Source organism: Myotis myotis, unplaced genomic scaffold (assembly GCF_014108235.1).
Source record: "Myotis myotis isolate mMyoMyo1 unplaced genomic scaffold, mMyoMyo1.p scaffold_m19_p_8, whole genome shotgun sequence".
NCBI classification, from domain to species: Eukaryota; Metazoa; Chordata; class Mammalia; order Chiroptera; family Vespertilionidae; genus Myotis; species Myotis myotis.
In genome coordinates, this window is record NW_023416390.1 from 56,228,299 (window position 1) to 56,253,450 (window position 25,152).

A 25,152-nucleotide genomic window follows, 5' to 3' on the forward strand; every position below is an offset into this window, starting at 1 on the left:
GTATGACACAGATGCTGCATTCAAGATGCATTATCAACACTCAGTAGCCTATATTAAGGAATTTTAACTCTTATTGAAAGGAATTTTAAGGCTTCCATAGGTATGATTCCTGTGGTCAGGCTATAATCAGCTACCTTTTAATAATAAGTACAAATATTATTAAAGTTGTACAGAGGGTGGTAACACTTGTATTACTATGTTTTCTTGCCTTGCAACATATATTATGAGTTATAAACATCATTTCCAAAGGGGAAAAAATACCATATAGGGCATATTTAGCTGTTGTTTTTAATTATGTACTTTGTATAGTATTGCCTTTTTTTTGTTTGATGATTTTTTTCCACCACTGGAATAATCCCTGGTGATTGTCGATGTGAGAGATGCACATCAGTTGTTTGCCTCCCACACGTGCCCAGACTAGGGCTGGGGATCAAACCTGAAAACCAGTTATGTGCCCTTGACCAGGAATTGAACCCAAGACCCTTCGATGTGTAGGCCTATGCTCTAACCACTGAGAACACTGGCCCTGATAGTTGCTTTTAATTTTTTTTTAAAATATATTTTATTGATTTTTTACAGAGAGGAAGGGAGAGAGATAGAGAGTTAGAAACGTTGATGAGAGAGAAACATCGATCAGCTGCCTCCTGCACATCTCCTACTGGGGATGTGCCCGCAACCCAGGTACATGCCCCTAACCGGAATCGAACCTGGGACCTTTCAGTCTGCAAGCCGACGCTCTATCCACTGAGCCAAACCAGTTTCGGCTGCTTTTAATTTTTATACTATTAACCGAAGCCATGTAGAGTTCATACCAAGTTTAAAATTATAATTTTCAAAAATGGGTCACAATCAAGACATATATATATTGATTAGTAATTAAGGCACAGCCATATCAATGATAAAGAACAATGCTATCTGAAACAAAAACCAAGTAGCAAGTAATACCTTTTCCTTGTAGTGGTTTTTCCCTTTGAGTTACTAACTTGACATAGGGTTGTGTCTTATTTATACATAACCAATTCTTATTCCTTTATGGCTTATATAGTATAAGTTGCATATGCTAGTGTTTAATAAAGATTATAATTTTCTGATAAATTTCATATATGGCATGTAGTTGTTTAAATAAAAGTTCATCATATAAAAAAGTGCATTCTAAATGTGTATCAATATTTTAGCCTTTTCTGAAAAAGTTATTTAAATGATTTTAAAATACTAATTAAATAGATACTATACTGTTTTTATAGAATTTTTCACTCATACTTTTTTTTCTTTTAAAGATCAGTGGATAAGTCTGTTATAGTGTATGATATTGTAAGTATTTAAAAATCTTGGTGTGTGATCTGTGTAAAGTATGTTTATTTATTAGGCTACTGAACTTCAAGTTTAGTTAGGCAAGATGAAAAAAATATATACTTTTTTCCCGTTTAGTGTGCCCAATAATATAATATAAATATTTTCAGAGATGCTGAAATAGTTATGCAAGTAAGGTACTGGTTCTGGGACAAGTCCTTGAATATTTCAATAATGATTTTAAAATGGACAGATGTTTAATCTGAGCAAAGAAAATACAGATGTAAAGAGTATCAATATCCAAAATACTGCTTTATATCAATTATTCTTAAAGTTTTACATCAGGTTTTCATAATAACAAAGGGTGAATGTTTACCCCAGAGTATGTGAGGGTATAGCTGAGAGTGGCCAACCACTGTTCGAGTTCTGGCTAGATTTAGAGACCATTATGAGAAAGAGTAGGTTATAATCGTTTTGGGGAGAATGGGAGTTTTGGGTAGAACCATATGAATAAAGACCAGGTTGCACGAGTATGAAGAAAAATCAACATTCACATATAGTGAAGATGTAGTTAATTAAAATATTCTCCAGGAGGAGTCAGTGTTGAGGACTTATTATGAGTCTAATAGTGGAGGGCCAGCTAAGTGTATTCAGAATTTATTAAGTGACTAATTCCTACTCATTGGTCTTGCAGTAGGTGCAAGTCAAATGCCATAGCAAAAATATAAATTATTTCACATAATAGATGTTTAGGTTATTATTAAGTTCAAACACATCAGCAAAAGTCAAGAATACATTATACTAAAAATTTCTAGGAAAGTGGGCAGTAGACAACAGTGCTGATAATTAAGAAAGAGTGAAATAGGTACCTGATAATTTTATTAGGTGTAGATACTATTTTTTTATTCATTAGGTAAAGTTTCAACCTATATTAGTAACTAATAATATTAAAACACATAGTGTATATAAACCATTTATGTCAAACAATTTTTTTATTAGTAACTTTTGCCTGAGTTAATGTAAAGCTATTATTTTGTTGTTTTGTTTTTCAGAATACTGAAAATATATTTCACACATTGACTCAGCATACCAGGTCTGAACTTAACCTTATTTTGTATTAATATAATTAAAAAATTAGTATGAGGATACATAATAGTTGTTTTTATTAATTAGGTATGTCACAACTTGTGCCTTTGCCCCCAATATCCTTTTGCTTGCTACTGGTTCAATGGACAAAACAGTGAACATCTGGCAGTTTGACCCGGAAACACTTGGCCAAGGTTAGTAAAGACTTTATATTTAACCCAGTTCAACCCCTTTCACCTCTAAAATCAGAAATTCAGTATTTTTTTTAACCAATTATTAACATTGCTTTCCTCAGTATAAAGTATACGTCTTTATTTAAAATATAATTTTAAAAATAGTTTTAGAGAAGACCGTGTTAAAGTAGTTACCTATGTTAAAACTCTCAATAAATACTTTGGGTGCACACTCGTGTATATCACATGTCCCATAGTTTTGTAAGCTATTTATACTCCATACTCATTTTTTCCAAATAAATATAGCCTGTAAACAAAATAGAAATTATAGTTTTATTTTGCTGGTTTTATTTTTGGCCTCATCAAGCAATGCTGACACATAATTTAAGAGTTTTATTTATTTTTATCACTGCCAAACTTAACCAAATAGTGGAGCTAATATGCAGATGAGAGAGCCAATAGAATTCTTTTCCTGATAAGTATTTTATATAATAAAGAAAAATTGTTTTTATTCAGCAAAAAAAGTTCCAAAAGACTAGTATTTAATGTATTAAATAGCACTTTATTTATACATGCTATTTGATGTTCTGAAAAATTTTAAAGGGATGTTAAAGTAGTAAAACACAGATTTAAGGACATTTTATTTACTTTTTAATATATAAAGGAAACCATTTTTCTTTTGTTGTTATTTCACTTGCCTATTTGTTTGTGGGATTGTTTTGTTTGCTTTTTAAGCAAGGAGCACAGAAGGGCAACTGAAGCAGTTCACTGAAGATTGGTCCGAAGATGATGTCTCAGCATGGCTTTGTGCACAAGATTTAAAAGACCTTGTTGGTGTTTTCAAAATGAATAACATCGATGGGAGAGAATTGTTGAATCTTACAAAAGAAAGCCTGGCTGATGATTTGAAAATTGGTAAGATTAGTGAAAGATTGTATGTCTTTGTATAGGACAATATATTTTCACTAGCTTATGGCAGCGATTTTCAACCTTTTTCATCTCATGGAACACATAAACTAATTACTAAAACTCTATGGCACACCAAAAAATATATTATTTTTTGCCGATTTGATAAAAAATAGGTATAATTTTGATTCACTCACACCAGATGGCTATTATTAGTTGGCTGTTGTCATTTGCCAATCTGAGGGAAAGAGGTCAATGCCCCTGACTAAATAGTTAAGATATTGCATGTTCTAAAAATTCTTGCAGCACACTGGTTGAAAATTGCTGGATTATGGAAAATAAATGTTTAGGTAACTTAAGCCACCATGTAACTGTAATTTTAGGGAGGCTGGGTGAAAAAGTGAAGGGATTAAGCAGAAAAAACACACACAGCCTCATAGACAAATACATAGACAACAGTATAGTGATTACAGAGGGGAGAAAGGAGAGAGGGGTAAGATAGAGAGTAAAGGGAGCATAAATGGTGATGGAAGGAGACTTGATTTGGTTTGGTAAACACAATAGAATGTAAATGATGTGTTGTAGAATTGTACCCCTGAAATCTATATAATTTTATTAACTAGTCACCCCAATAAATTCAATAAAAAACTAAATTTAAAAAATATTTTTTAAATTTGAGATGTAATTACATGATAAAACTCACCCTTTTATAAGCAAACAATGCAGTGGTTTTTAGTATATTTATGGGGTTGTACAACTACCACCACTATCTAATTTTGAACATTTTCATCACTTCAAAAGAAACCCCATGCCTATTGGCAGTCACTCCTTATTCCCTTTCTCTCTAGTCCCTGGCAGCTACTAATCGATTTTCTGTCACTAAAGATTTGCCTATTTTTTGTTGTTGTTTTACTTGTATTTTATTCAGACAATTTAAACATTTCTTTCATCTCTACATCTTTATTTATTTATTTGGTTTCTTCCATTTTTTGAAAATTCTTTAAAGATTTGCCTATTCTTGACATTTCATATGGCCTTTTGTGTCTGGCCTCTTTTACTTATTAGCAGATTTTCAAGGTTTATCCATGTTGTAGCATATATTAGTACTTCATGACTTTTCATGACTGAATAATATTCCATTGTATAAATTTATCACTTTTTGCTTACCCACTCTTCAGTTGATTGAATTTAGATTGTTTCAGTTTTTTAGCTGTTATAATAATGAGGCTAGGAAATTCATGCACAAGTTGAGTGAGCATCTGTTGTTTTCTTGGCTATATAATTAGGAATGGAATTGGTAGGTCAGATGGTAACTCTGTGCTTACATTTGAGGAACTGCCAGACTATTTTCCAAAGCAGCTGTGCTATTTTACATTCTCACTAGCAATGTATAGGGATTACAATTTCTCCATATCATTAACACTTGTTTGCTTTCTAAATTATGCCATCCTTGTGGTTTCTCATTGTGGTTTTGATATGCATTTTTCTGGTGATTAGTGTGCTTATTGGCCATTTTATATCATCTTTGGAGAAATGTCTATTCAGATCCTTTGCCCATATTAAAAATCAGGTGCCTGGCTAGGTGTGGCTCACAGTTGAGCATCAACCCAGGAACCAAGAGATCACCGGTTTGATTCCCGGTGAGGGCATATGCCTGGGTTTCGGGCTCAATCCCCAGTAGGGGGCATGCATGAGGCAGCCAGTCAATGATTCTTTCTCATCATTGATGTTTCTATCCCTCTCCCTTCTACTCTGAAATCAATAAAAATATATTAAAACAAACAAACCAAAAAGTAGGTTTTCTTTTTATTGTATTGTTGAGTTGTTTATATATAAATTTAGATGCTAGACCAGTGATGGCGAACCTATGACACGCGTGTCAGAGGTGACATGTGAACTCATTTTTTTGGTTGATTTTCTTTGTTAAATGGCATTTAAATATATAAAATAAATATCAAAAATATAAATCTGGGGAGAACCAAGATGGCAGCATAGGTTAACGCCGGAGTTTGCTGCCTCGAACGACCACTTCAAAAAAAAACAACTAAAAGACAGAACGGACATCATCCAGAACCACAGGAACGCTGGCTGAGTGGAAGTCCTACGACTAGGAGGAAAGAGAATCGCATACCGAGACTCAGAGAAGGCGCAGTGCTGAAGTCAAATACTAAGGTGCGGATTGCATGCAGAGCGGGCTGGTGGCTGAGGGCGCGGTTGGCGTTTTCAATCGGGAGGGAGTCGCAGACTCTGAGCCCCAGATCCGGGCGAGTCTTTAGGGACCCAGACTCAAACGGGAGAAGCGGGACTGTCTGGCTTCGGTCGGAACTCGAAGGCAGCTTTCTCTCCGAGGTTTGCAGCAGTTGCTGGGACTCAGAGAGGCAGAGCCCCTGGGGACGGGACTGAGAGCAGCCATAACTGCTCGCTCAGGCCCACCCTGTTGATCCCGTGCTACCCTCCCGGCCCAAGCCCTGCACAGGGGCATTTGCCGGATAGCCTCAGGCAAAGGCTAGATTAGCACCTCCCTAGAGGACAGAAGTTCTCTCACTGCAGACACAGCTGATTCTCACAGCCAGTTGGCCTGGAGGTCAAATCCCCGCCAGTATTGCCTACAACAATTTAGGCTTAACTACAACAAGACTGCACATAAAGACCACTAGGAGTTGCACCAAGAAAGCATAAAAAATGCGGAGACAAAGAAACAGGATGCAGATGTCAGAAATGGAAGATATAGAGCTCAAAACCCACTTTTAAGGTCTTTAAATAGTTTTCTAAAAACTGCCTATAAATGTAGTGAGATCCTCAAGAAATCTAATGAGACCCTCGAGGTTGTGATAAAGAACCAACTAGAAATTAAGCATACACTGACTGAAATAAAGAATATTATACAGACACCCAACAGCAGACCAGAGGAGCGCAAGAATCAAGTCAAAGAATTGAAATGTGAAGAAGCAAAAAACACCCAACCAGAAAAGCAAAATGAAAAAAGAATCCGAAAATACGAAGATAGTGTAAGGAGCCTCTGGGACAGCTTCAAGCGTACCAACATCAGAATTATAGGGGTGCCAGAAGATGAGAGAGAGCAAGATATTGAAAACCTATGTGAAGAAATAATGACAGAAAACTTCCCCCACCTGGTGAAAGAAATAGACTTACAGGTCCAAGAAGCGCAGAGAACCCCAAACAAAAGGAATCCAAAGAGGACCACACCAAGACACATCATAATTAAAATGCCAAGAGCAAAAGATAAAGAGAGAATCTTAAAAGCAGCAAGAGAAAGAAAGTCAGTTACCTACAAGGGAGTACCCATGCGACTGTCAGCTGATTTCTCAACAGAAACTTTGCAGGCCAGAAGGGAGTGGCAAGAAATATTCAAAGTGATGAATACCAAGAACCTACAACCAAGATTACTTTATCCAGCAAAGCTATCATTCAGAATTGAAGGTCAGATAAAGAGCTTCACAGATAAGGAAAAGCTAAAGGAGTTCATCACCACCAAACCAGTATTATATGAAATGCTGAAAGGTATCCTTTAAGAAGAGGAAGAGGAAGAAAAAGGTAAAGATACAAATTATGAACAACAAATATGCATCTATCAACAAGTGAATCTAAGAATCAAGTGAATAAATAATCTCATGAACAGAATGAACTGGTGATTATAATAGAATCAGGGACATAGAAAGGGAATGGACTGACTATTCTTGGGGGGGAAAGGGGTGTGGGAGATGCGGGAAGAGACTGGACAAAAATCGTGCACCTATGGATGAGGACAGTGGGTGGGGAGTGAGGGCGGAGGGTGGGGGGGGGAACTGGGAGGAGGGGAGTTATGGGGGGAAAAAAGAGGAACAACTATAATAATCTGAACAATAAAGATTTATTAAAAAACGAAAAAATATATAAATCTTTGTTTTACTATGGTTGCAAATATCAAAAAATTTCTGTATGTGACACAGCACCAGAGTTATGTTAGGGTTTTTCAAAATGCTGACACGCCGAGCTCAAAAGGTTTGCCATCACTGTACTAGACCCTTATCAAATATAAATATTTTTTCCCTTTACTACACAAAAGTATTACATTTTGATGAAGTCCACTTTTTTTTTTTAATATATTTTATTGATTTTTTACAGAGAGGAAGGGAGAGAGATAGAGAGTTAGAAACATCGATGAGAGAGAAACATCGATCAGCTGCCTCCTGCGCATCTCCTACTGGGGATAGGCCCGCAATCCAGGCACATGCCCTTGACCGGAATCGAACCTGGGACCTTTCAGTCCGCAGGCCGACGCTCTATCCACTGAGCCAAACCGGTCTCGGCTGAAGTCCACTTCATCTGTGTGTTTTTTTCTTTTGTTGCATATACCGTAGGGTGTAATATCTAAGAAACCATTGCCTAATCTCAAATCTCAAAGATTTACACCTATGTTTTCTTCTATGACTTTTATAGATTTAGCTCTTAGATTTAGGTGTGTGATCAATTTTTACTTTATTTATAAGTGATATAAAGTAGAGATCCAGCTTCATTTTTTTTTTTTTTTAAATGTGGATATCTAGTTGTCTTAGCACCATTTGTTGAAAAAAACTGTTCTTTCCCCTTTGAATTATCTTGGCACCTTGTTGAAAAATCAATTGACCATATATTCGAGGGTTTATTTCTAGACTCTTAATTCTATTTCATGGATCTGTTTGTCTGTTATGCTAGTACCACACTGTTTTAATTACTGTAGATTTATAGTAAATTTTGAAATTGAAAAGTGTGCGTGGGTTTTTTTTTTTGTTTTTTTTTTCAAGATTGGTTTTGCTACTCTGGGTCCTTAGCATTTCCATATGAATTTTATGCAAAATTTTAATTTCTGCAAAAGAGCCACCTGATATTCACAAGGATTATATTGAATTTGTAGACTAATCTCAGGATTAGTCATTTTAACAATGTTAATCTTTTTAATCCATAAGCACAGGATATTTTTCTATTTTTTCAGGTCTTTTAAAAATGTCTCTCAACAAGTTTTTTCAATTTCCAGTGTTCAAGTCATTTTTTTCTTAAGTGTAAAATTCCGTGGTTTTTAGTAAATACATCACTACCTAATTTCAGAACATTGTTTACCCTCCCAAAGAACCCCAGTCTTTTCCAAGCCTCTGGCAACCACTAATCTATTTTTCTCTCTCTATGAATTTGCCTATTTTTGACATTTTTTGTACAAACTCCCATACAATATGTGGCCTTTGTATCTGACTTCTTTTATTTAACATAATACTTTCAGGGTTCAGTCATGTTTTTGTGTGTATAAGTATTCATTCCTTTTTATGGCTGAATAATATTCCATTGTATGGCTATGGCTGTACCACGTTTTGTTTATCCGTTTACCACTTGATGGACATTTGGGTTGCTTCCGTTTCTTGGCTATCATCAGCTATGCTGCTATGAACATACATGTCTGTGTTTTTATGTGAATATATGTTTTCATTTGTCTTGGGTATAGTTAGGAATAGAATAACTCTACATTTTACATTTTGAGGAACTGCCAGACTGTCTTCCAAAGCAGCTGTACCATTTTTCATTCCCGCCAGCAATATGTGAGGATCCAATTCCTTCATCTTTGTTAGCACCTGTTGTTTCCTGTCTTCTTGATTATAGCCATTCTAGCAGATGTGAAATGGTATTTTATTGTGGTTTTGATTTGCATTTACCTAATGACATGGAGCATGTTTTCAAGTGCTTATTGGCCATTTGGAATCTTTCGGGAGAAATGTCTATTTGGATCCTTTGCCCTTTTAAAATTGGTTTATTTGCCTTTTTATTGTTGAGTTGTAGGAGTTGTTTTATTCTGGATACTAGATCCTTATCAAAAACAGTTTGAAGTCTTAATGTTATGCTCTAATAAACATAAGAAACAGACACTATTCTCAATATGCTATAGTAAAATCTTAATTAACAAGAAAGTTTAGGAAATAGAATATAATGAGATTTATTTTTAATGAATAGTCAATTAACAATGTTTATTATCAAGGATCATTTTAAAGTACAGTGGGGCCTTGACTTACCAGTGTCCCGACTAATGAGTTTTTTGAGATACCAGCTGTCTCTCTGCCGATTTTTTTGCATTGAGTTGACAGAGTAATTTGAGTTAACGAGCTCCTTAACGAGCTCCTTAAGGAGTTTGGTCTTGGGATGGATTAAACTCGTAAGTCAAGGCCCCACTTTATAGTATTATACTTTCCTTATATAGTAAAGACAGTATGTGAACCTATTTAAATTTCTTGGAGACTTAGGCCTTTTAAGAAGTTAGCAGAATGCTGATTTTGTGAAAATACTTAGGGTTAAATGGTTTTGTACTCAGGCCATACAAAAGTTATTTTTGTATCTTTAATAAGTTATTTGCTTTATAATTTACTCTGAAAGTAGGTAGTATTGTGTAGTGTTGTGTTTTTTTTGTTTTTTAAGTTCTGGTGAATTTAACATCATTAGTAATCTTAACAGTACCTTTCTCCCAGAAACACTTGACAATGTAAAATAATAGTTATAGGTTTTAACAAATGATGTTTGAAAACACAACAACAGCATAGTAAAAATTATTAATAGTAATAGAATTTTATTCTGCTAGCCAGATAAATAAAGAAGAAATTCTTACAAGATTCAATGACAGGAAATAGTTTTTGATTAGTAGTTACAATCATTTTAAAGTATGAAATAAATTTTGAAAGTGTCGGGCTCAAGCCAAAATTGAATACAATTTAAGTAAGTTCTGTGGTGGTTTAATAGCTAATTAGGAAAATCATTATGAATGGAGAGAGTAATTTGCATATTCTCTAGTAAATAAGGAATCTGTTTTAAGATTTGGAAAGTTAGCAAATTCAACAAATTCAACACAGAATGAAGTAGTAAATAAATTCGTAAAAAAAAATGGGGACATTTACTTTTTTACATTCAAATTAAAGATTTTAATGTTTTTGCAAAATTGTAAAGGATCAAGAGGCTAACTTTAATTTTCTACAAGTGCTACTTTAAGCTACAGTGAATTTCTTTGTTTTGAATTTTAAGCAGACTTTTCCTCAAAACACTAAATTGGAATAATAGAGAATTGAAAATGGATCTAGGGAAAAAAATGTGTTAAGAGGCAAACTGATGAGTATATGACAGTGAATTTTATTTGCCTTTGTGTTACAACTGTTAAAGTGGTTCCTATGTCAACATGAATAAATATGAATTTGTTTAACATTCATCATATGGAGGAAGTTGATTAATTGTGCAATAAAGTGTATTGGAGTGTTAGAGGCCAAAGTAGTATATCTATTATGTTTGACACTTAAAAAAATTATTTTTAGGGGATCAAGCAGTCCATCAAATATTTTTTCAATAAGCCTTTTTAAATAAACAATTAAGGAACTTTTTGTAGATTTGAATATCTGTTGGAATCTGGTGCTTTAACCTAGGATAATAGTCATTTTCTAGGATTGTGTTGATGAAAACTAAGGGTATAATTGACATACAGTTTTAGGTAGGAAATAACTCCTTTTATCTAGTAATACATTTGCAAAAGGAATGTCCAGGCAGAGATTATAGGTACAAAAGATCCTTGGCATTGAGAAAGATATGTCTTAAGATGTTTGAGTCTACGAATTTGTGAACTCTACTGTAGTATTTAATATCTCATTCAAAAAGCATAAAGTATGAAAAGTGAAGTGCAAGAAAGTCTCTCTGAGGTGTGATGCTAGGGCTAGGCACATAGTCACTAGCCACATAACTTTCATCTGCCTTCGTTTATATTGGTCTCAGGAATATTGCAAAATGCTACCTATCTTGGAGTTTGGAATTGCTGTAGATGATATAATATAGAAACTTGGAATGACAAATGCCAAGGAACTATGGTATAACTTGTCAGCCCATACACTTAATATTCAAATAATTATCAATCATAGATTCCTAATTGGGAACAAGGTTTGTTTTTTTTCAAAAGGTACCTTTACTTTTTCATCTTGTGTTTCCAAAAAACCATAAAAAGCAAATGAGAGATTTTTGTTTTCTAACTTAAAATTAAATTACATCAAATGCTTTTTCAAACTTAATACATCCACTGCCTTAACATCATCAGATTTTGAAAGTTTCAAATTTCAGTTCCTAATAATACAGTACTTCCTTAGGTAGATTTTTACTTGTTGCCTAACTGCCTATGTTGTTAAGGAATAGAACATTTAGCATTTTTTTTTCTTTACACATGATAAAGGTGAAATGGGCCCTTCACATCTAGTTACTGTGGGCTGACTTCCTATTGGAGTGGGCTGAACATCCCAGTTCAGTTGCTGCTCTTAGATAGCCCTCCCCGCTTGCCAGTGAGTGCTTGTTGGGCATTTTAGAGTCGCCTTTCCTCAGGCCCATCAGATGTCCTGTGGCTTCCGTCCACACAGATGTCAACCTCTGGTCTTATGGATGTTGATGGCTTGTCATCATCTACTTATACTATTGTGGGGTTCATAAGGATACCTTGTTTCGTTGGAAATATCGTTGGGATTTGATTTTGCTATCTAGTTGTCTGTCTTTATGTGGGGATTCAGAGGAATTAAATTAAGAAGCTACATTGTCCTCATCTCCTCTAAATCCTTTTGAAAATCCCTACTGTAACTACAGCCTCAGGTTGTTTTTTTCCTGATTATAGATTTACCTGACTTCTCTTGATCAGTAAGAAGGTTTATTATTATTATTAATTTTTTTTAAATCCTAAGTAGTTTAAAATTTTATTTCTGAGAACTGAGCTTTGGTTCTCTGGTTCTCTCTGGGTGGGGGTGGAGGGTGAAGGGGTGATTCTTGACCAGCCTGCTGGGCTGAGTTTGTTGGCTCCAGGCTGTAGCGCCTCTAGCTAAAACGCATTGCTGCTTCATTACCGATCTTATAGGACAAAGTTGGGGAGAGTGAAGGGTACAAGTGGAAAGGTCACTCTTCCCCCTCATGGATACAAATCCCTGCTGTAAACTGTCATTCCCATCCCCCAACTTTGGAATCCAGTTACCTCTGTTTCCTTGCGGGTTTTCTAAGTTTTGTGTTCTACGTTTGATGGTTGTGTCTGTATCATTCTTTATTATGTAGCATTTCCAGGGGTAAGTAAGGGTTGGGGATGAGGGTACAGGAGCTGGTGGCCTTCTAACTTGTCATCTTATTCAGAACTAGGTGCCTTTTCAGGGTTATGTATATGCAGGCATACCTCATTTTATTGTGCTTTGTTTTGTTGCACCTTGCTTTATTGCGCTTCACAGATTGTCGCGTTGTGTGTGTGTGTGTGTGTGTGTTTTTTTTATAAATTGAAGGCAAGACCCTCTGCCAGCAAAAAGATTATGCGTTTGTCTGGAACTGAACCCACAATATCTCGAAGGTATGCCTGTATAGCCAGATATTGCCCATCTTAGCTGGTAAGGGTCCTTTCTTCCTGAGCACTTAAGTTTAACAACACTTACTCCCAACTCCCAGTCACAAAAGGGGATTATTTTCTGGTTAAGTTCTTTGGATTTGACTTGGTAACTGTTTCCTTTTTAAAAATGACATTAAATTGGACAAGGATTACACACAATTTAACTTTTTCTTATGTGGGATATTTTGAAGAGGTTTTCTATATTCTCTATTACAAATATTACATAAGATTCTAAATATTAGCCAATGTATAATATTTTTGACAGAATGGGAAATATATTTTTCAGAATATTAAATGTTTTTATATCTTCTTATTAAATGTTGTATAATTATCCCTTTAAATGAGATGACTACTGTCTAATTATATACCTGCTGTGGTGCTTTTAAAAAATGTTTAACAAATCCTCAGTTTGGTTCCATGAATTACATAGGAATCTCAGTATGCAGTGAGCAGTCCCTAAGAGGCAGGCAGCTGCTAAGTTGGCTTGCCATACTTCCTTTGATATGGTCAGGGAGTCCAAATAGATTTAAACAGCTTACGGCACAGCAGGCAGCATGAGCCTCATGTTCAGATTGGTTCCCCTTTCTCCCTAAGCCTTGTGGGGCCAATGTATGTTTATGTCACAACTGAGAAACCTTAAGCCAGTGGTTCTCAACCTTCCTAATGCCACGACCCTTTAATACAGTTCCTCATGTTGTGGTGACCCCCAACCATAAAATTATTTTCATTGCTACTTCATAACTGTAATTTTGCTACTGTTATGAATCATAATGTAAATATCTGATATGCAGGATGTATTTTCATTGTTATAAATTGAACATAATTAAAGCATAGTGATTAATCACAAAAACAATATGTAATTATATATGTGTTTTCCGATGGTCTTAGGCGACCACCGTGAAAGGGTTGTTCGACCCCCAAAAGGGTCACAACCCACAGGTTGAGAACCGCTGCCTTAAGCCCTTACCCACCCACCCCTGCCAATCTTATAAGGGGATTGCTAACAAACCAGCCCAAGAGGAAGACATTATCTTTTTACTTATCTGGAAACAGATCTGCCTTCCCATTGGAAGGGAGACACTTTCTCTCTAGCTTCCAAGTATGTTTGCAAATGTCCTTGAAAAGGTGTCTCTGCTATCTCTTCCGAGGTGTGTATAGACACCAATAGAAAGAAAGTTGATGCGCTTTTCATGGGAACTATGGGGCATTCTGAAATGTAATTCTTTTCTTCTATCCACAGCACCCCAAACACCTCCACCTAAAGTAGTGCTATTACCTTGTTCTAAACATGTAAACAGCTAGTAACACTAAACTTCCTGAAATTAAAAATTAAGAATTTTAAAACTTAAGATAAAAAAATACAAATGAATGAAACGTGTGTACAGTCTTAGACAAACAGATGAACTTTATTTGTGATTGCGTTTCATACGAGAATTAGCAAATAATATATCCAATTTCATAAAGTTTGAAAACATAAGATGGGATATTTTATTGAATTTATTGGGGTGACCATTTAATAATAATATAGAGGTTTTAGGTTATGTAGTTCCACAACACATCATCTGTATATTGTATTGTGTGTTTACCACCTCAAGTCAAGTCTCTCTTTTTAGAAAAATATGTTTTTATTGATTTCAGAGAGGAAGGGAGAGAGAGATAGAAACATCAATGATGAGAGAGATCATTGATCTGCCTCCTGCAAGCCCCCTACTGGGGATGGAGCCCGAAACTTGGGCATCTGCTCTGACCTGGAATCGACCTGCTGATTCATGGGTCAGTGCTCAAACACTGAGCCACACCAGCCGGGCTCAATCCTCTTTCCATCTCTATTTATTCCCTTTACCCCTTCTACCTCACCATGTCACCCTTTCCTCTGGCAATCATCATACTGTTGTTTACATTATTATGCTGATCATCTTTAAAGTTTATTTTTAGGAATTCTTTCGTCTAATCAATAATAATAAGCCTTTTCTGATTTTATGTAGTATATTAGTGTTCAGCAATCTAAAATTCTTGAGGAACTTTCAGAATCTAAGATTGTTTAGAATAGTCTATTAGTTGCTGATTTATATTAACCACACAATATTCTATACCAGTGGTTGGCAAACTCATTAGTCAACAGAGCCAAATATCAACAGTACAACGATTGAAATTTCTTTTGAGAGCCAAATTTTTAAAACTTAAACTATATAGGTAGTTACATTGTTATTAACTTAATTAGGGTACTCCTAAGCTGGCCTTTGCTAAAAACGTCCTCAATCTGATTGAGTTACGTTCACTGAGGTCGACCCCTTCCAACTCTCCCATCCACACTTGTCTTGTGTACTTGTTTCGTCTCTCTCCTTTCCGAAAACCGACTTCTGCGCATGGGCCATGAAGTTTCAATCGCACTGTACGTGCGCGCCCGCACGTGGTATTTTGTAGAAGAGCCACACTCAAGGGGCCAAAGAGCTGCATGTGTCTCGAGCCGCGGTTTGCCGACCACTGTTTCATACTATAAAAATTCATGAAAGGATTTATAAAGAAAACAGTTCAATGTGGTAAACAGTGTCTGAAGGTTTTTACTTGTAACAGATAAAATCTTCCTCTATTTGTTAGATTTGCATAAAAGTTACCAGGAGTTCTCCAGTCCTAACAGAGTAAATTTCTTTTTAGAATCTCTAGGGCTGCGCAGCAAAGTTCTGAGGAAAATCGAAGAGCTCAGGACAAAGGTGAAAACCCTTTCTTCTGAAATTCCTGATGAATTTATATGTCCAATCACTAGGGAGCTTATGCAGGATCCTGTCATCGCTTCAGGTATGTGTGATACTCTTCTAAGTTTCAAAGCATACTGTGTGCTAAGTGAATAAATAATGTAGACAGTTCACATAAGTTTTATAAATGTGGATAAATTTCAAAATTCCTCTTCTGTTTCTTGGAAGTAGTTTTTTTTGTGTTTTTTTTTAAACTCATTATATCGGAGGTAAATTATTGGTGAATATTGTATATTTCTTTTTTTAAAATTTATTAGGGTGACATTGGTTAATATGATCATAGAGGTTTCAGGTGTGGGTTTCTGTGTTACAAGATCTGTATATTGCATTGTGTGCCCACCACCCAAGTCAAATCTTCTCCCATCACCATATATTAAGCATTCTTCACCCTTCACCCCCTTCCTTCTGGCAACTACCACACTGCTGTTTGTGTCCAGGAATTTCAGTTTTATATCCCACATATGAGTGAAATCATGGTTCTTAGCTTTTTCTGACTCACCTATTTCACTTAGCATAATATTCTCAAGGTCCATCCTTTCTTATGCCTGAGTAGTATTCTAATCCTCTATCGCAGGACACTTTAGTTGTTTCCATGTCTTGGCCTCCATGCATAATGCTGCAATGAGCATGGGGTGCATATATCTTTGCAAATACATGATTTCAAGGTTTTCAGGTAGATACCCAGAAGAGGCATTGCTGGATCCTATGGTAGTCCTGTTCTTAATTTTTTGAGGAATCACCAGACTGTTTTTCTGTAGTGGCTGTATCAGTTTACATTCCCACCAGCAGTGAATGAGGGTTTCCTTTCTCCACAGCCGCTCCAACACTTGTTACTATTTGTCTTGTTGATAATAGCCATTCTAACAGGCATGAGGTGGTACCTTACTGTAGTTTTGATTTGCATTTCCCTAATTCAGGGTGGGAAATGTCTGGGGCCGAATAGTACAAAATCATTTGGTCTGGCTCTGCCAAGGCATTAAGGGTGAGCTAATGAAATGTTTGACCAAATATAGCAGGCTAATTTTCAAGTTGATAATTTCATATGGCCCAAGAATGATGTTATAAATACCCAGATGGCCTTGGCAGAAAAAAGGTTCCCCACCTCTGCTAATTGCTAGTAGGTTGAACATCTTTTCATATATCTGTTGGCTGTTTGTATGTCTTCTTGGGAGAGGTGTCTGTTCAGGTCTTTTGCTTATTTTTTGATTGGGTTGTTTGTGTGGTTGGTGTTGAGTTTTATGGGTTCATTGTATATTTTGGAAATTAAACTTTTGTCAGAGCCACTGTTTGCAAATATCTCCCATTTGGTTGGCTGCCTCTTTGTTTTGTTGTCAGTTTCTTATGCTGTGCAGAAGCTTTTTAGTTTGATATAGTCCCATTCATTTATTTTTGCCTTTACTTCCCTTACCTTTGGGGTTAAGTTCATAAAATGTTCTCTACAACCAAGGTCCATAAGTTTGGTACCTGTATTTTCTATGTAACTTATTTATTTTTTAAAATATTTTTATTGATTTCAGAGAGGAAGGGAGAGGGAGAGAGAGAGAGAGAGAGAAACATCAATGATGAGAGAGAATCATTGATAGGCTAACTCCTGCACACCCCCACTGGGGCTCGAGTCCACAACCTGTGCATGTGCCCTTGACCAGAATCAAACCAGGGACTACCCTTCTATCCGCTGAGCAAAACCAGCCTGGGCCTATGTAACTTATTGTTTCAGGTTTTATATTTTGATCCATTTTGAATTAATTTCTGTACATGGGGACAAACTGTAATCCAGTTTCATTCTTTTCCATGTGGCTTCCCAATTTTCCCAGCATCATTTATTGAAGAGACTCTTTACTCCAATGTGTGCTTCTGGCTCCTTTGTCGAAAATTTTCTGCCCATATACATGTGGTTTTTATATCTGGGCTCTATTCTGTATGTCTGTTTCTCTGCCAGTACCATGCTGTTTTGATTATCATAGCTCTGTAGTATAATTTTAAGTCAGGTAATGTGATACCTCCAGCTTCATTCTGTTTTTCTCAGGATTGCTTTGGCTATATGGGGTCTTTTGTGGTTCCATACAAATCTGATGATTTCTTGTCCTAGTTCTTTTAAAAATGACATTGGGATTTTGATGGGGATTGCATTAAATCTATATATTGCTTTAGCCATTTTAACTATGATGATTCTTCCAATGCATGAACATGGGATATTTTTCCATTTTGTTGTATCTTTTTCAATCTGTTTTAATAATGTTTTGTAATTTTTAGTATATAGGTCTTTCACATTCTTTAAGTTTATTCCTAGGTATTTTATTCTTTTGGTTGCAATTGCAAAAATAATTTTTTTTCTTAAGTTTTGTTGTTAGTATATAGGATAGCAATGGATTTTTGTATCCTGCAACTTGATTGTCTTTGTTTATTGTTTCTAATAGTTTTTTGGTGGCGTCTTTAGGATTTTCTATATATGGAGTCATGTCATCCACCAAAAGTGACACTTCTTCCTTCCTTTTGATGCCTTTTATTTCTTTCTCTTGCCTTCTAGCTCTGGCTAGAGCTTCCAGAGTTATGTTGAATAAGAGTGGTGAGAGTGGACATCTTTGTCTAGTTTCTGATCTTAGAGGAAAAGCTTTCAGTTTTTCACCATTGAGTATGATATTAGCTGAGGGTTTATCATATATGGCCTTTACTATGGTGAGGTACTTTCCTTCTGTTCCTATTTTATTGAGTGTTATAATCATAAATGTATGTTGTATCTTATCAAATACTCTTTCTGTGTCTATTGATAAGATCATATGATTTTTATCCTTTCTTTTGTTAATGTACTAGTATATTGACTGATTTGTGTATGTTGAACCAAATTTGTGCCCCTAGAATGAACCCCACTTGGTCGTAATGTATTATTTATTTATTTATTTTTTTGTGTATTGTACTCAATTTACTAGTATTTTGTTTAGGATTTTTGCATTTGTATTCATCAGAGATATTAGTCTGGAGTTTTCTTTTTATGTGTGTGTTATCCTTGCCAGGTTTTGGCCTCATAAAATGTATTAGAAAGTATTGCCTCTTCTTCAATTTTTTTGGTAAAATTCATTGATAAAGCCATTTGGTCCTAGACTTTTGTGTTTTGGGGAGGTTTTTTTTTTGTTTCTTTTGTTGTTTTTTTTGGGGGGGGGGAGGTTTTTGATGGTTGTTTCAATTCCTTCACTGCTGATCAGTCTGTTTAGATTTTCCAATTCTTTATGATTTAGTCTTGGAAGGTTATATATTTCTAGGAAAAACGTATATTTCTTAATAAATAAAGTTAGATATTGTAGATTTGGATAAGATGAGAGACAAAGGGAGTAAGTTTTACAAGCTTTACTTAAACTTGTGAAATGTGTAGTTACTAGAATGTAAAGTTAAAATTTTGTGGGGTTTTTTAGGATTGACTGTTCAGAGCTATTATGTTTAGTTTGTCTATCATGATTTAAAAAACCTTACAAAATAAGAATTTAAAGATTATAAAGCTGCATCATTCCATGTTAATTTCTAATCTTTATCAATATACAGACATACATACATGACATAGTTGTAATCAATGAGTCCATATTGTTTTAAATTTGTGTAAAACATTATATATGTAATATATATACACTATATTTGAGTATTGACTTAGTCTACATAATTTTCAGTTTTAATAACTTTATTCCATTGTGACTCTGTGCTAGATTTTGTTTGACTCTTCTATTTGGTGTATGTATGAGTCCACAAATCTGTATATTGTAAATAGTGCTGCACATCTTGGTACTCCTTTCTTTCTGCTGTTACCATTATTTAGGGTTATTTTCATGACATGTGTGCCCCAAAGCAGAATTAGCCAATCAAAGAATACTTGAACATGAAAAAGAACAGTCTTGATAGTTTTTGTTAACTTTGTCATTAGATTTTTCTATCCATAAAAAGTTTACAGTTCTAATAGCAATATATTTAAGTGTACCTGTTTTTCGTTTTGTTAGCATTGAATATTTTTCCCCATTAAAAATAACTGAAGTATTTCTTTTCTTTTTTTTTGGCAATTATTTATTTTATTTTTTAAATTTAGTTTCATTGCTTAAAGTATTACAAAGAGTATTATATATGTCCCCTCCCCCCCACCCTTGACCTCACCCTGGCCTCCCCTATCCCCAGTGTCTTGTGTCCATTGGTTATGCTTATATGCATGCATATAAGTCCTTTGGTTGATCTCTTACTCCAACCCCCTCCAACACTCCCCAGTCTTCCCACTGTAGTTTGTCAGTCTGTTCGATCCTACTCTGCCTCTGTATCTATTTTTGTTTATCAGTTTATAATGGTCTTTATTATCCATAAATGAGTGAGATCATGTGGTATTTCTCTTTCGTTGACTGGCTTATTTCACTTAGCATAATGCTCTCCAGTTCCATCCATGCTGTTGCAAATGGTAAGAATTCCTTCTTTTTTTACAGCAGTATAGTATTCCATTGTGTAGATGTACCACCATTTTTTAATCTACTCATCTGCTGATGGGCACTTAGGCTATCTCCAAATCTTAGCTATGGTAAATTGTGCTGCTATGAACATAGGGATGCATATATCCTTTCTGATTGGTGTTTCTGGTTTCTTGGGATATATTCCTAGAAGTGGGATCACTGGGTCAAATGGGAGTTCCATTTTTAACTTTTTGAGGAAACTCCATACTGCCTTCCACAGTGGCTGCACCAGTCTGCATTCCCACCAGCAGTGCATGAGTGTTCCCTTTTCTCCACATCCTCTCCAGCACTTGTCATTTGTTGATTTGTTGATGATAGCCATTCTGACAGGTGTGAGATGATACCTCATTGTTGTTTTGATTTGCATCTCTCGGATGATTAGTCACTTTGAGCATGTTTTCATATGTCTCTTGGCTTTCTGAATGTCCTCTTTTGAAAAGTGTCTATTTAGGTCCTTTGCCCATTTTTTGATTGGATTGTTTACCTTCCTTTTTGTTAAGTTGTATGAGTTCCCTATAAATGTTGGAGATTAAACCCTATCATTGAATTTTATAACTCCATTTTGGTGAGTGTAATGATTGTTTGGAAATACATTGCTTATATTGTTAGGCAATAAATTTTTCTTTTTACCTAGTATCTTTACCTCATCATTTTTTAAAAAATTGAATTTATTTGGGTAACATTTGTTAATAATAAGTTTCAGGTGTACAGTTCTATAATACAACATCTGCATATTGCACTGTGTGTTCACCGCCCAGAGTCTAATCTCCTTCCATCACCATATATTTGGCTCCCTTTACCATATTCATCTTCCCTCCACCCATTTCCTCTGGTACCTGCCACTGTTACCTTTGTAAGTTTTTGTTCTGTTTGTTCATTGCTTTCTGTCTTTTATCCCACATAGGAGTGAAATCATATGGATGCAGTCTTTGCAGAGGGATGAAGGATTCTTGTCCTTTTCCATCCGACATGTTTCACTTAGCAGGATACTCTCAATATCCATTTATTACTTATGGTTGAGTAGTGTGTGTATGTGATGTCTTTTTTATCCAATCATCTGTCAAAAGACACTTAAATTTTTTTTTTTTATGACGTGGCTATTGTGAAGAATGCTGCAGTGAACATAGTGGTATGTATATCTTTTATGAATAAGTGTTTTCAAAATTTTGGGGTACTTAGAAGAGGTATTGTTGGGGTCATATGGTTGTTCTATTCTTAGTTTTTGTTGTTTTTTTTTTTTTTTTTTGAGGAGCCTTCATACTGTTTCCCATAGAGGCTGTACCAATTTATATTCCCATCAGACTGTACAAGGGTCCTCTTTTCTCCACATCCTTTCCAACACTTGTTGTTTCTTGTCTTATGATAATAACCATTCTAACAGGTGTTCGATGGTATATCATTGTGGTTTGGTTTGCATTTATCGTAATAGCTAGTGAGGGTGAGCATCTTTTCATATTTCTGTTGGCCATTTGTATGACTTCTTGGGAAAAGTACCTGTTCTGGTCCTCTGCTCATTTTTCAATTGGATTTTTTGTTGTTGACTTGTATGGGTTCTTTATATATTTTGGAAATATATTTGCAAACATATTCTCCCATTTTGTTGGTTGCCCTTCTGTTAATTTTTTTGCTGTGTAGAAGCTTTTATTTAAAAAAAGTTTTCTTAGCAGCCTTTATTTTGAGGTAGTCCATTCATTTATTTTTGCTTTTACTTTCCTTGCATTTAAGGTTAAGTTCACAAAAACCCCTGTGAGACCAAGGTCCGTAAGTTTAGTGCCTATGTTTTAAATCTTTAGTCAATTTTGAGTTAATTTTTGTGTATGGTGTCAGATAGCATTCTAGTTTCATTCTATTGTATGTGGTTTTCCAATTTTTCCACCACCATTTATTGAAGAGGCTTTCCTTTCTCCACTGTATGTTTTTGTCTCCTTTATTGAAAATTTGTTGCTCATATATGTATGGATTTATTTCTGGGCTCTCTATCCTATTTTATTCATCTATGTGTCTATTTTTCTGCCAGTACCATGCTGTTTTGATTATTATAGCTTTGTAGTGTAATTTGAAGTTCGGGAATGTGATTCCTCCAGCTTTTTCTTTTTCTCAGTATTGCTTTGGCTATTTGGGGTTCCATACAAATGTCATGGAGTGTTCTTTTTTTATTTTTCTATTTCTTTGAAAAATGTCATTGGGATTTTGATGGGAATTGCATTATGTCTGTATATTGCTTTAAGTAATATGGACATTTTAACTATGTTAATTCTTCCAATCCATGAACCTAGAATATCTTTGTATCTTCACTTTCTTTCAACAGTGTCCTGTAGTTTTCTCTGATAGGTCCTTTACTTTCTTTAACAAATAAACTTAGGTATTTTATCCTTTTGTTTGCAGTTGCAAATGGGATTTTCTTCACTTCTTTTACCATTATTTTATTGTTAGTATGTAGAAATGCAACAGATTTTTTATACACTGATTTTATATTCTGCAGTTTTACTCTAGTCTTTTGATGGAATCTTTAGGGTTTTCTATGTATAGAATTGTTAATTGTGGAATTAGACCTCTATCCTTGAGTTTGGCTAAGAAAGAATTCAGAGTCAAGAACTCTAATGCAATTGGTTAGAAAGTCACAGAGGTAGAAGTGAGCTAGCTGGGCTGTGTGGATGCAGGAAACAAGTTACAAAGGCAAAAGAAAGCAAAGATAACACCCCTGAGGGAGGAACAGAAGGAAAGGTGTGTACATGCTCCAGAGAGAGAGTTGGGTAGGGGAGGAGAGAAAAGAGGAAAAAAGGCCAGGCATGCTCAAGAGTGCGTGAACACCCTTGTTGGAAACATTAGACTATGTGAAGGCTTATTTCTGGACTGTCTATTCTATTGGTATACGTGTCTGTCTTTATGCCATACCACACCATTACTGTCAATTTGTAGTAACTTTGGAAATGTGAGTGTCCAACTTTGTTTTCCTTTCCCAAGATTATTTATTTTGACTATTCAGGGTCCCTTGCAAATCTATATGATTTTTAGGATGTATTTTTCTATTTCTGTAAAGAAGTCATTAGGATTGTGATTGCTTTGGGCAGCATGGGAATTTTAACTGTTAAGTCTTCAAATCCACGAACATGGGACATTTTTACTTTTATTTGTGCTTTTAATTTTATCTTTAAATGGGATTTCCTCTATAGTTTTTTATTAGTGTATAGAACCACAAGCGATTTTTGTTGAAAGTATTACAGATGTCTCCTTTGTTTCCCATTGACTACCTCTACCCCACACCCGCCCAGGTCTACACTGCTCTATTGTCTGTGTCCATGGGCTATGCATATAAGTTCTCCAGTTAATCACTCCCCATCTTCCCTCTGAAATTCTTCAGTCTGTTCCATCCTTCTATGTCTCTGGATCTGTTTGTAGAATTTTTTTGGTGTGTGTTTGTGTATGTATACCCTTTAGGTACTATCCTCTTTAGATATGCTGGATTTGATGTAATCGCTGTAGTTTTCTTGTAATGTCTGTCTGATTTGGTATTAAGGTAATTCTGGCTTTGTAAAGTGAGTTGATAAGTGTTTGTATGGTATTACTATTATTTTCCCCTTAAATGTTTGATAAAACTTATCAGTGAAATCATGATATAGAGTTTCTTCTTTGTAGGAGAGTTTTAAACCACAGATTGTTATGAATTCAAATCTAGCTTTTAAAAGGCTGGCTCATCAAATTAGACTTGTGAATATTCTCTCTTCTTGGAGGTCTACATTTTTTTAATCAACTTAAAATATTCTCGTTGGCATCATTTAATGTATTTTGTCTCATTCATCTTAAGCTTGGCTCTTTATACCTACGTGGTATATTTCTAAAGTAAACGTAAGTATACATCATGAACAATCTTTCACCAAGGGTAACCAGTACCCGCGTTTGTCTCTTTCTATTTTAACATTATAGGTTAATCAGAACATTTTTTATTAAACTTCATCTAAATTGAATCAAAGTATATCTCTTCTGGGTCTAACTTCTTTTATTAAGCATCATGTTTGGGTGATTTGTCCCTGTTGCACAAAACAATAATTTGTTAATTCTTATGTGTGAATATACTAATTTATTTGTCCATTCTACTACTGATGGTCACTGTTGCCCTGAACCTTTATTCATAGTTTGGTGTACATACATATATATTTCTATTGGGTATATTCATAGGAACAGATATAACATTCAGTTATTCAGAGTGGTTAAATCTTTTACACTTTCACCAGAATTTTAAGTTGCTCCAAAGCTGTGTGTCTTTCACCTTTTGTGGTGCTACCATTTATTTTTATTATTTTTATTGAAGCAATTATAGATTTACATGCAGATCTAAGATCTAACAGAGAGAGGTATCTTGTACACTTTGCCTAGTTTTACGTGTGTGTGTCAAGTTCTACACAATGTTGTCCAATTGGGGGTTTGAGCATTAACCATCTGTCAGAACAGTTCCAAACCCACAAGGACCCGACCCCTGCTGTTGCCTTTTTCTATCTACATTCATTACCTGCCTGTTCTCTTCTCACCTCCACCAATAATCTAGCCTCCATTTTAAAGAGCTGTATGAATGGAATCGAAATCATACAGTAAATAACCATTTGGGACAATCTTTTTTCACCTTGCATAATCCTGAAAGAGTCTTTTTAGGCTTTCTGTGGGAAACATAAGCTGAATTAGTTAATTTAAAAAATACTCATTTCTAATGGAATTGAAGTGATTGATACATTTGGAATAATTCCTTCCAACATGTTTCCAGTTTACTTTGCTTTCTTCTAGTTCCCCTCTACTTTTCCTTTCCTGAATTAGCATGTGTCCTTTTTTGGAAGGCATGCACTTTATTAAATTGCCTCAGAAAAATTTCCAAGACCTATTTCTGCCTATATTTCAACATATTTACACAGTATTTGTATTCATTCATCCTTTTAAATTATGAAAATAGCATTGAAGAATCATACAGAAATATATATTTTAGAAATGGGGGAGACCCTTCTATACTCTGCTTTATCCTTCTATACATTTATAATTTGATCTATAACATATGGGATATGATACATACTTTTTAAAAAGTCCCCTTATTTAAT

At 35.1% G+C, this 25,152-nt stretch overlaps 1 protein-coding gene across 4 annotated transcripts in view; it reads left to right on the forward strand.

The window, feature by feature from the left end:
• Nucleotides 1-25,152, forward strand: part of BAZ2B (bromodomain adjacent to zinc finger domain 2B) — a 180,848-nt gene that overhangs the window by 147,213 nt on the left and 8,483 nt on the right. For all 4 annotated transcript variants that reach the window (XM_036318584.1, XM_036318586.1, XM_036318587.1 and 1 more), the window contains 5 exons: nucleotides 1,278-1,311; nucleotides 2,343-2,383; nucleotides 2,464-2,570; nucleotides 3,285-3,464; nucleotides 15,502-15,642. In XM_036318584.1, coding sequence (XP_036174477.1) covers nucleotides 1,278-1,311; nucleotides 2,343-2,383; nucleotides 2,464-2,570; nucleotides 3,285-3,464; nucleotides 15,502-15,642 — 503 coding nt within the window. The remainder of the gene's footprint in view (nucleotides 1-1,277; nucleotides 1,312-2,342; nucleotides 2,384-2,463; nucleotides 2,571-3,284; nucleotides 3,465-15,501; nucleotides 15,643-25,152) is intronic.